The 12,936-nt window shown below is 41.1% G+C and overlaps 1 protein-coding gene across 1 annotated transcript in view; it reads left to right on the top strand.

Annotated features, from left to right (window-relative positions):
* otud4 (OTU deubiquitinase 4) overlaps positions 1-12,936 on the top strand; it is a 100,775-nt gene that overhangs the window by 26,633 nt on the left and 61,206 nt on the right. Inside the window, exons 3-4 of the mRNA XM_060832916.1 lie at positions 6,302-6,352; positions 7,800-7,846. Of these exons, the coding sequence (XP_060688899.1) occupies positions 6,302-6,352; positions 7,800-7,846 (98 nt within the window). The remainder of the gene's footprint in view (positions 1-6,301; positions 6,353-7,799; positions 7,847-12,936) is intronic.

Below are 12,936 nucleotides of genomic sequence, written 5' to 3'. Positions count from 1 at the left end.
GCATTTTTATCATCTAGTGGAGAAGTGTTGTGATAGGTAATGGCTCTGAAAGAGTTAGTGTTTGAGCAAAATTGAGCGCTGACCAGTGCTGATTTTACAGTTTCTGGTGTGTTCCCCGATAGAGGAATACACATCTCCTACTTATTTGTAATAATATATATAAGAATTAGTTAATGTGTACATAGTTACTGGCTCAGTGGTTAGCACTGCTGCCTCACAGCACCAGGATCCCAGGGTTGATTCCAGCCTCTGGTGACTGTGCAAAGTCCACATAGACATTCTCCCTGTGTCAGCGTGGGTTTCCTCCAGGTGCGCCGGTTTCCTCCCACAGTCCAAAGATGTGCAGGGCAGGCGAATTGGCCATGCTAAATTGCCCATAGTGTTCGGGGCATTAGTCAGAGGAAAATGGGTCTGGGTAGATTACTCTTCAGATGGTAGGTGCGGACTGGTGGGGCCGAAGGGCCTGTTTCCATACTTTAGGGAATCTAATCTAAATCTGATCTAAAAGATGTAATATACTACATGGTGTTATGTAAGAAGAGCTTCTGCTGAGACTTACTAATGATATATGCTTCACATCAGACTACTGAAGAACCCCTTTAAGTAGCATGAGAAGAATAATTGGTGGCAGCATTATATCCCAATCACAAGGTGTCAGCTTACTGATAGCCATATCACGTATTATAACAAGGTGAAGTGTGGTGTCGATTCCTGGTTAGCCGCCTTGTATAACTTGTTGGCAGGAGCATACACTTCTGCAAAGTTCTGACGCGATCAACATCAAAGAAAAGCTAGAAGAACCTGAAGGAAACGAAGCTTCGTTTTTGTCAACAAGTATGTTAGAAACTCGTAAGTGTTTTAAGAAATGCTCAGCTAATCAGTCAGCAGCTGAACCCTTTTGAAAGGCATTAGTCAACACTGGCTCACCGAAGCAGGAACTGCTTGATAGTTGTACTCCACCAGGGAGGCGAAGTAACCAGACGTGGAGGATCCAAAAGACAATGAAGCCAGTGTGGGCTGCAGGCAGTCACAGCTGAGCAGAAGGAAGTAAATTTGAGTTGGGATTTGGCTGCAGAATGACTTGACATGTGGGCCTCCCGCAGTATATTAGATTTCTAAGGAAAAATGTACAATGCTTCCTACTGCCAGGAAGTGCATGTGTTGGAGGTGTGTGAGAAAAGCCAGAAAACCGACTCAATGAGAAAACGGCATGAATTCTCAATTTGATTTTTTAATAAGTGAGAAACTTCCCAAAAAGAAGCACAAAAAGGTGGAAATCCTCCATTTTGGTTCCTAAAACTAGGAAGATTATCCTATTAACTCAAGGATGGCATTTAAGAACATTTACACCTTTTGAAATGCTTAAAATAATTTTAAGCTTTAGTAGAATATTGCTATAGCACAGAATTTTAAAAATCTAAACAATTGTAAAGATGGAAGTGTTTTATAAGAAAAAAAACTGAAAGCTGGATGTTGAAAATCACTACTGAACAACAGTAACTACAAATCAAAACATTATGATTAGAAGAATTTGATACAGTTCAACAGTGATACAGAATTAACAGACCGGTAAATGGAAAAAATGCTGCAAAGACACTAGCAAACATAGTGATTCAAAATTAAAATATATTCCTGAATACAAGAAGTCAAGCTTACTAAACATCAGATTTAAAGCAGCATTGAAATTGTACAGATTTGAAATTATACAAATTTAAACTATCTCTTAAAGTAGATTGATGAAAACATTAAGAAGAAATGAAAAGAGTCATAATACTTCTGAGCTGATTCAAAATCAGAGATTGTCCTAACAAGGAGAAAATGAGGACTGCAGATGCTGGAGATCAGAGCTGAAAATGTGTTGCTGGAAAAGCGCAGCAGGTCAGGCAGCATCCAAGGAGCAGGAGAATCGACGTTTCGGGCGTAAGCCATTTCCAGAAGAAGGGCTCATGCCCAAAACGTCGATTCTCCTGTTCCTTGGATTCTGCCTGACCTCCTGAGCTTTTCCAGCAACACATTTTCAGCATTGTCCTAACAACACAAGTTTGGACTTCATGGGGGACAAAATTCCTGAAGGTACAGAATTGCTTCAGAGTTAAATCAGAAGCAGAGCCTAACGCACTAATAGGCCCTATGGCAGAGGATGTAATAAGTCACGACAAGATAAAACGCTGCCACTTTTGATCATGTTACAAAAGCTTTTGCTAATTACATTAAGTTCAGAACAAATATAATTCCTGTGAGTAAGATTCAGCAGAAGATTATAACTTCAAGGAGAATCCATGGAGAATTTAATACATATGAGTTCAAACCTGTGAATATGGCAGACATATTGAATTATTACCATGCCTCAGTATTTACAGTAGAAGAGGAGGATATAGTGCTGGAAGTCTTGAAGAACTAATAGTGGATTGGGAACGGACCTCACACTTGCTTACATTGAACTCCATCTGCCCTAGTTTTCATTTAGCATAAAATTACAAAAACATATTGATAGTCTATCAACTACACTATTTACAATGCTGCAGAGAAAGAGAGACGCTGGTGGTGGTTTAACCTGAAGGTCACCTTGCCTCAGGAGTGGGGAGAGGTTGAGGACAAGAGTTCTTCATGGGTAATCTCAGCCAGTGCTGGAATAGAACCCACGCTAATGGCATTACTCTGCATTGCAAACCAGTCCGGCTGACTGACTCCCAATGTTAATAATAGTTCAGGCACTCTATCAAAATAATATGCCAAAAGACAGTACTTCCTGTATTAAATATTAGACTTACTCTCTTACACAAGGAGGGCAGCAAACTTGCTACTGCATACCTAATAGTCAGCTCAAGGTTGTTTCTGTTATAAATCAAAGCATGTCACCTGTTCACCTTTCTGTTATAAGATTACTTGACGCCTGGGTACCAACCACTTTGTTTGGGATAGAATGTTTCCTTCCTGTGCTAGAATCTGTTCAGCAGTTTGTGGTGGAGGATGGATCATGAACAAGTTTCAGGAGGGGCTCTTGTCTTAAATAAAATGATGTAGTTTATTGCATCTCAGTAACTATATATATATATATATATGTTACAAATAGTATTACTAACAAGAGGTAGAGAAAATGGGTAACATCAACTCTTTTACATCCATTGCCTTGTATAACATCTCTCCCCAAGTATTTTTCCAACCTTGTATAATCAGCTCTGAAGAATAGTCACTGGACTCAAAATGCTAACTGTTTTCTCTCCACAGAATTTGTCATATCTGTTAAGTTTCTCCAACAAGTTCTGTTTTTGTGTGGTACAATATTGTATACTTGCCTGTTATATTTACTAAAACCACCCTCTCCCAAACAGTCTGTGTCTCTCTCTCTCTCTCTCTCTCTCTCTCTCTCTCTCTCTCTCTCTCTCTCTCTCTCTCTCTCTCTCTCTCTCTCCCTCTCCCTCTCCCTCCCCCTCCCTCCCTCCCTGCCATTCTCATACATTCAAGCAGTGTAGAGGTTTCACTATTCTTCTGGATTGTGTGTGTTTTAGACTTTGATTGGTATTGTGTTTGGCATGAGAACAGTTGAACTCTATTCTGATATTTATCTTGAATAGTCTGTGAACTATTATGCTCATGACTGTGTCTTTATTGAGTTTGTCACAATGAAACATTAGTGGAAAATAATTGCACAGTGAAACAAGGTCCCTGCAGTTCCTCCTTCCAACTCCACCATTGGGAAGATGTGAAACCAGTTGGTCTACCACACCATTCCTGTTAGGTCCCATCTCCGTTCATGTTGGCTTTGGTCCAGTTGTGGAAGTGCCCTGCAGGGTGATAGCTACTGTAGTCATAGTCTGCTGCTATTGATAAGACTGCCCTTTTTCCAAACATTTTTAGAGTTCTGTACACACTGTGAAAACTAGCCTCTTTATAAAGCTCAGGAGCTGAGTTTTCAGTTAATTCCCCATCAGTAACTCTAACACATTGGAGTGAGATAGATGAGTAATTTTAACAAGGCCCTGTGAAAGTTAGCATTTTTTTTCCAAAAGTGATTTGATTACTTGTATTGTATGCTCTACATATCCATTTGACTGCGCGTATCTTGGTGAGCCGATTATATATAGAAATGCAGTTGTGGCTGAAAGACTCATTAGCAGGCCAGTACAATCGCTCACTGCTGCCTCACAGCACCAGGGCCTCTGCTTCAGTTCCCCACATTGAACTGTCTGTGTGGAGCAGCACACTCCGGGTGGTTCGGTTTCCTCCCACAGTCCATAAATGTGCAGGTTAGGCAGGTTCGCCCTGCTGAATTGCCCATTGTGTCCAGAATTGTGTAGGCTAGGGAAATGCAAGGTTACAGGGACAGGACAAGGGGTGGGCCTGTGAGGGATGCTCTTTGGAGGGTCCATGTGGAAAAGGCATCTGGATGGAAACATGAATAGGAAGGGTTTAGAGGGATATGGGTCAATTGCTGGCAAATGGGACTAGATTAATTTAGGATATCTGGTTAGCATGGACAAGTTGGAAAAAAGGGTCTGTTTCTGTGCTAAACATCTCTATGGCTCTGTAATTTGATGGTCCGAATGGCCTGCTTCCAGACCATAGGAATTCAGTGTTCCAAACTGTTGTCCAAAATACAAGACCCTCGCAAATGCATTTTGGATAGTGGTATATCTTTGATTGAAAGGGCATCCTTCTCTAGAACTTTGTCGCTTGTTTCCATATCTAACAATACCTGAAGATATTATACAACAATTTCCAACATCCAGTTGATGGCTCCTCGAACAGGACTGCTTCAATGCCCAAAGTTGGAGAATCCACAAGAATAATTGTTCAGAGGGATGAGACTGAAATGGACTAGGACGCCATGAATGTCAGCATTAGCTTGATCTTTTGGAAGGCATTTTCCTGATGCAATTCCCAACACCATCCTTGTGTCTTCTGAGTAGGCATCTCAAGCGTTCAACTATCACTGTCAAGTGAGGCAAGGATTTTGCCTGTTCATTAGGAGCTTAGGACTTATGAACAGAAGAACAGGAATAGGCCATACAGCACTTTGCACCTATACCATCATTGAATGAAAATATGGCCGATCTGTGGTCGAATTCCATGTAAATGCCTTTTGTCCATATCCCTCAATATCTTTGCTTTACAAAATGTATCAACCTCAAACGTGAAATTAACTGATCCAATGATCTAATTTTTTTTTCTCTGGCCAAAATGGTTAACCTCACACTTGCTTACATTAAACTCCATCTGCCAAAGTTTTGCCATTTCACTTGGCATAAAATTAAAAATGGATGTTGATAGTCTATCAACTACACTGCCAACATTGCTGCCTATAAATTTGTATACATGACTTTCTGTGCCATTATCCAGGTCATTAATAGACAATGTGAATAATTGAGGGCCGAGCGCAGATCCTTGTGGGACACCACTGGTCACATGCTGACAATTTGAGAACCTAACCATTTACTTCCTGTTGCTTGCCAAGTAACCAAAATTTCCCATCCGTGTCCATAATCTGCCCTCAATTCTGTGGCATCTACCTCAGTTAATAACCCCCACTTATGTGGAACTTTATCAAATGCCTTCGGGAAGTCCATATTTTTATATATATATAAAAAAAACAAAAAATCCCTGTCCGCTATCTTAGTCACCTCTTCAAAAGTTTTAGTGAAGTTTGTCAGGCATGACCTTCCTGTCATGACTCCATGCTGGTTTCCACGATTAGCTGAAAATTTTCAAGGGTGTCCAGTGACCCCATTCTTATTTATACAGTCCCAACAATTTCCACAGCACAGATGTTAAGGTAACTGATCTGCAATTCCCTGGTTTTGCACTTTAAAAAGGGGAGTATCATGCAGTTTCCTAATCCAGAGGGGCAACTCCTGTTTCTAAGGAACTCCGGAATATTACAGTAGGATATCTACAACGTGTGCCCCTACACTTCCTTGAACGGCCTCAGAGAAAACCGTTAGAGCCCAAGGATTTGCCACTCTTTAATTTTAAAACTTTCCTCATTACTGACGGTTTACTTTAATTTTAGCATTTGGTAAAGTTCCACATAAGAAACTAACTAAGGTCGATGCCACAGAATTCCCCTCCTCAATCTCTCCCCACACCTGAGGTATGGTGACCCTCGGGTTAAACCACCATCAGCCTCTCTCGCTCCCTCTCTATTCATACCTAACAAAACTCCACCAGGCCACCTTAGAATTAAGATACAAATTAATAACTATGTTGTTGAATGGTGTAACAAGTCTGAAAGTAGCTTACATTTATCTGATGTATTTGTTGCATAATTTGTAATATTTCATTTTTTACATCACTATTACAGTTCATCGAAGGATCATTTGATGAATATTTAAAACATCTTGAAAAACCACAGGTATGACATTGATATTTTATATATTTTTATGAAAGTAAAATGTTATCTGAGCGCTCAGTGAATGGTATCCAAATTAATTCCTGGAAACTTTGTGAAGCTAAATGTTTGATCCTAAGTGATATTCAGAAGAAAACTTGTGAAATGTTACATTAAGTTTACTCTTAATTCAACAGATCACTTGTCTGATAATTAAATATTTTAAGCACTGTGTTCCCATTTTGCAACATTACACTGTTTCATTCATGTTGCTGGGTGATTCAATTTTTTTTGTATGTACTGACGAGCTGTAAAGCAAAGGTTAGAATAACTGGGGGATGACTTGAATTATTTTGTTAATTGGAAATTACATAGAATTAGCTGCAGTGCTACTTTTACAAACCAATTGACTTAACTGTCCATGGACTTCTCAAATACTCTGTTGGCTCTGTTGTGAGAAGTGTGGGCGCTGGAAAAGCACAGCAGGTCAGGCAGCATCCAAGGAAGAGGAGAGTTGACTTTTCAGGCATAAGCCCTTCATCAGGAATGTGAAGGGGAAAGGGGACTGACAGATAAATGGGGAGATGGGGGTGGAGCTGGGGGGAAGGTAGGTAGATGCAGGTGGGAGGTAATAGTGATAGGTTGGTGGGGATTGGAATGGATAGGTGGGAATTTGTAAATCTCTCCTTTTCCCCACCTCATCCCAGATCCAACTCGCCAACTCAGAGCTGCCCTCTTGATTTGTCCATCTTCCTTCCCATCTATCAATGAAAATTCAGCAAATAATTTTTAACATCTTCAATATCCTGGGAAGGAGAAGGATGCATCATTTACCACATTTAAATTATATGTTCCAACTTTTGGAACTTGATCTTCTGTCTGCCACATTGATTCACTGGCATTGTGAGCATGGAGGCCTAGTGACAAGGTGTAATTGGTAGGTCTGCTGCAGGTGATTGTGAGACAGTTGAGGCCTCCCTTGAGGTTAGGTGCTGGCATGAATACGATCCGAAAGACTGATACTCTGAACTTTCTAACTTAATAATTTTTCTAATTTGACCTATAATCCTGGACTATTTATTTCTTGACTTTTTTTTGTTTCCTCAGAATTTGATCTTGCATATAAGTTTCTAAGATGGTGCAGTAATGCGGTGACTAATTTTTTAAATGCACTCATTTGAGCACCTGTGACATTAAAGTTAATTCAATTCAGTACTGGTGCTAATGTGCTTAATAGCGCTCCGTTTCTGAACTAGTCCCCACCCTTTCGCTTACATTGTAGAGGTTTTGTTTGTTGTTGTGTGCATGTTGACCCAGCTCGTGATTAAACAAAATAACATATGTCTGCGTTTTGGTACAGAACTGCACTCCTTGATGTGTTAGAACTATATTTCTAATAGTATTTGAAATATTTAAGTCTCATTGAATTTTAATGAGCAACTTCTAACTTTGATTTCTTTTCCCAATGCAGGAATGGGTTGGACAAGTGGAAATCAGTGCTCTTTCACTCTTGTACAAGTAAGTACACCACAGATATTAATTCACTAGAACAAAGGACCCGATACCCAACATGAGCAAAACTAATGTAGTTTACAAAATACCATGCAAGGCAAAACACTATATAGGACAAACAGGAAGACAGCTAACAATCCGCATTCATGAACATCAACTAGCCACGAAACGACACGACCAGCTATCCCTAGTAGCCACACACGCAGACAACAAGCAACATGAATTCGACTGGGAAAACACTACTATCATAGGGCAAGCCAGACAGAGAACAGCCAGGGAATTTCTAGAGGCATGGCATTCATCCACAAACTCCATCAACAAACACATCGACCTGGACCCAATATACCAACCACTACAGCGGACAGCTGAAACTGACAGCCGGAAGCGGCAAGGACAGACCACTATAAATACCGGAAGAAACATCAAAGAAGCGCTTCGCAGGAGGCTCCAAAGCACTGATGATGTTGCCTAGCCAGGGGACGAAACGTTTGCAACAAAAACTTCCAGCTCGGCGAACAGAACCACAACAGATATTAATTCTATTGAATGCACTTATATTTTTTACCTTAGAGTTGTGCATCATTACTGTCATTCTGATCCTCTCAATTTGCTTTCTAATATTTTGGAAACGTATCAAAAGGGGGAAAAACACTCTTGCATCTATAGTGCTTTTCATTTTCTAAAGTATGTTGCAACCACTTAATACTGAAGAGGGTCTCGATTTGATCCCTAATTCAAAAGGCAATATCTCTCTCAATGAAGTATTCCCTTTGTTCGGTTCTTTTCCTGAGGTTTCAATTCACACATGCCAACTTCTGTAAACAGTTGCAGTTTATTAAAGCCTGTACAAACAAGGTGAGCCCCTTTTGAGCTTCTTTGCAGGTGTGCGAGGTAGAGTCAAAAGACGCCCCGAACAAAGAAAACACACCCCCCTTTATACAGGTCAGTTGGCCATGCTTACGGATGCTCTGGCCACTCTCCCATTGTCATGTGCCACTCGCGACAAGCCCCAGCTACTCCCTCACAGTTACATCTTACCGCAGGTACGATGAGATCATCCTCGGAGATAATGTAAATATGAATGCCCTAATCCTGGGGAATCATTGTGCAAATGATTTTCTGACTCAGTGATTCCCCAAGACAATGCAGGTGCGGCTCCCGTAGCTTCAGGAAATGGCTGCGAAAGCATTTCTGAATGGAAAAGATTACATGATAGTTTAATTTGAAATAGTAGGAGAGTAGTAGCAAATGACTCTTTAATTCGAATGGGAGTCACTTCGCATTCCTGCATGAATGTTGTCCCCACATACTTCCAGAATGTTCACTATGTAGTTTAAGTAAAAAATGAGGTCTGCAGATGCTGGAGATCACAGCTGGAAATGTGTTGCTGGTCAAAGCACAGCAGGCCAGGCAGCATCTCAGGAATAGAGAATTCGACGTTTCGAGCATAAGCCCTTCATCAGGAATCCCTTCATTAGAAATGTAGTTTAACCCTTTAATGTTACATTAATGTCCAGAGAGATATTCCCATTTAATCTTTTAACATTACACCTTAGTAAGGTGACATACTAGACTTTATTTTGAATCTTGCAGTGATACTCAAACATGATTTATTCTGTCTAACCAGCTTTTTCTACGTTAGATTACTTGAACAGTTTATTCTTCTGTTAGCAACACACAAGTGTAATGGTACACTGATCAAGATGGATGCAATCAAACTGATAATCAGATCAAAGCCTTTTAAAAATAGACTAAATTTCACTTTGTCAGGGCCTCTTTATGTCAGTGAATAAATAAGAAATGATCATATAGCCTCTTGCAACATTTAAACGGACTGAAATTTGATCACTTTTCAATACAGTAAATTTTAAAATATTTCAACCATTGCCACTATATCTATATCTGAATCCCTTGGGTGTAAGCTGTCCAATCTTGGTGACACATCTGCTTTTAGTATTCATACTCTAATACTTGTTTCTTGTGATAAAGACTTTTAAAACAATTTTCCTCTCATTAGCACTTTGCTTATCTCTTCTCTGTGTGATGTTAATAATAGTGTCCTCCACTAGAAAGACAATTGCAAAATATTAGTTGAAATTATCTACCATTTCCTACTATCCCCATTGCTCCTGATGCACTCTACGGATTTAACTTTTGTGTTACCCTTGCCTGTTGGATTTGTCTAATCAATATGCAAGTTAAAATCAGCTGTTACAATTGTCGTGCTCTTCTTGCATGTCTTCATTGTTCTACAATTTATAATTGATCTCTAATGAGGCAACTTTTCAGGAGCCTGTGGATAACTCCCAGCCGTAACTTCTTGCTCTTGTTGATCCTTATTTCAAACTAAAATTATGTCAGAGCACAATCTATTGCATCTATATCACTATTCACCACTGAATTAATCACATTCTTTGTTGACAAAGCTATCCCTCATCCTTCTACTTTTTGCTTATTCTTCTGGAATACAGAATATCCTTCAATATTGAGTTCCTTGTCTTGGTCACCCTGCAATTGTGTCTTTGCAATAGCTACGAAGGAATATTTATTGATTTTTATTTGAAATAACTCCACAGCGATTGGTATCCTATCACCAAGTAACCCTTTGGTTGCATGTGGAATGTCCTTTACGATGATCCAAGCTCCCTAAGAACCAACTCTGTGTCAGTATATCTGACACTTCTGTTCTTAAGTTAGCCAGGTCTCCATGATTGGACCAGATTAACAGCCCCACTCAGGGAATCTTCTTTGAGGGTAACCTAGCTGATGTCGTTACAGTTACTAAATCCCTCCCATCACCAAATCCAAGGACATAGGCTACTTCTTTTCCTTGTAGCCCCTCCTGGGACAGGTTCTTCCGACCTTGCCTCGGAAACTGGCAGCATGTAACGCAATAGCTTGCCTCTGGAGCATCTTGTAAGAAATTCATTCTCTTCAGTGGCAAAAACATTGAGACGGGGACATCCGCTGTGCCAATTTCAAATTCTTTCATATGGTCCACGTGCTTGCTCAGGACCAACGCACCTACCTGCACCATGTATGTCAGTGGACCTGAACTTGCGTCGACCAGGCCTACCATCCATGCAGGGTCATTCTGCGGTTCAAATTTTGTTACTTTGAAGTAAACCGCCTCTCTTGCAGTAATCCATCTCTCTTGCTTAGCAGAGTCTTGTGTCTAGCATTGGTGTTCCTGATGCTGTTTCATGCTCTAGGAAGATCAAATTTAACCTGGTGCTGAGTCTTCTCCCCCATTAGCAACTCTGGAGCTCTCCCTGTTGTTGCATGAGAGAGAGTCCTATAATCAAATAGGAACCGGGACAGTTTGGCATCTAATGAAGCTGTAGGCTGTTTCTTTAAGCCTGCCTTCCATGTTTGGACTGCTTTTTCTGCCAGACCATTGGATAATGGATGGCATGGTGCTGTCTTAATATGTCAAATGTCATTCAACTTTAAGAAATACTCAAATTTCCTGCTGATTATCTGTGACCGATATTTTCGGGAGTTTGTGTGTTGCAAACGTCCCTGTGATGGACGAATGAACTCTGCACATCAACAACTTTGAGTGGGCATCCACAATGACTAAGAACATTGAGCCTGTGAATGGACCTGCATCGTCAACATGTAACCAAGTCTAGGGTTTAAGGAGCAATCCCAGGAAGGTGGGGGAGCTGAAAGTGGGAATGTTTATCCTTATTGGCAGCTATGTAAACATCCAATCCTGACCACCCAACATAACTTCCCGCCAACATTATCATTTTGGAAACTCCTGGATGACCCTGGTAGAATTCAGCCAATATCTGGCAGCGACCTTTGCTTGGGACTATCATTGTTATTCCCTATAATAATATTTCAACCTCTGCTGTGATCTGGTCTGCCCAAGTCCAGAACGGTTTCAGTTCTGATTGTGACAGTGCTTTGGTTTCCCTCATCACCTCTGATTTTGCCAGGACTGGATCTTTCTGCATCCAGAGTCTGATATTGTCAGCTGTGACCGGAAAATTTGGAACTATTCCAGACTTTTCCAGTGGCTGTACCACTGGTGGTGTATCTGCCAGTAGGAGGTGGCTCAGTGCATCTGCGTTCACTACTTGGCCTCCTAGATGGTGTTCAAACTTGATTTATCCACACTTAGTGTTAGAGTCCACCGCTGAATTTGAACTGAAGCAATGTGTGGGCACTGCCTTGTCCTCTTTAGGTGGACCAAGTAGGGGCTTTTGGTCCGTCATTACAAATTTATGTCCGTAAAGGTATTAGTGGAATCTCCTGACTCCAAATACGATTGCCAAATCCCCTCTCAATCTGGGCGTATTTACACTCTGCGTTAGGCAAAGTCCTGGCTGTGTATGCTTCTGTTTGTTCTTTTCCATTGGGCCACCTTTGAGCTAATACCATCCTGATGCAGTATGGAGAGGCATTGCATGCCACTACCAGATCTCGCTTGGCATCGTAGTGTGCTAACACCATGGAGGATGATAGCTGTTTCTTCCCTAAAAGCTATGGTTTGGCTACGTGACCATTTTCAAGGTTTAGCCTTGTTTAAAAAAAAGTTGGTACAAAGGTGTCAGGAAGAGAAGCGGGTTATGAATGAACTTTCTGTAACAAAAGTCATCAGCTCAAGAAAAGACCTAAGCTCCAGTACAGACGTGAGAGCCAAGGCACCTTTGATCACCCTCACTTTATCTTCCAACGGGTATAATCTGGTCTTCTTGACTCTGTATCCCAAGTAGGTCACTTGGGGTGCTTCAGGTATAGAATCCCTACAAGGTGGAAACAGGCCCTTTTGGCCCAACAAGTCCCCACCAACCTTCTGAAGAGTAATCCACCTAGACCCATTCCCCAACATCTACCCCAGACTACTACGCCTAACTTACACATCCATGAAGACCATGGGCAACTTAGCATGGCCAATTTACCCAACCTGCACACCTTTGGATTGCGGGAGGAAACTGGAGCACCTGGAGGAAACCCACACAGACACTGGGAGAATGTGCAAACTCCACACAGACAATCGCCCGAGGCTGGAATTGAACCTGGGTTCCTGGCACTATGAGGCAGCAGTGCTAACCACTGAACCACCATGCCGCCAATGCAGCACA

Source organism: Hemiscyllium ocellatum, chromosome 1, assembly GCF_020745735.1.
Source record: "Hemiscyllium ocellatum isolate sHemOce1 chromosome 1, sHemOce1.pat.X.cur, whole genome shotgun sequence".
Classification (NCBI taxonomy): Eukaryota; Metazoa; Chordata; class Chondrichthyes; order Orectolobiformes; family Hemiscylliidae; genus Hemiscyllium; species Hemiscyllium ocellatum.
The sequence above is the reverse complement of the archived record's forward strand: the minus strand, read 5'-3'. Positions and strand labels throughout refer to the sequence as shown.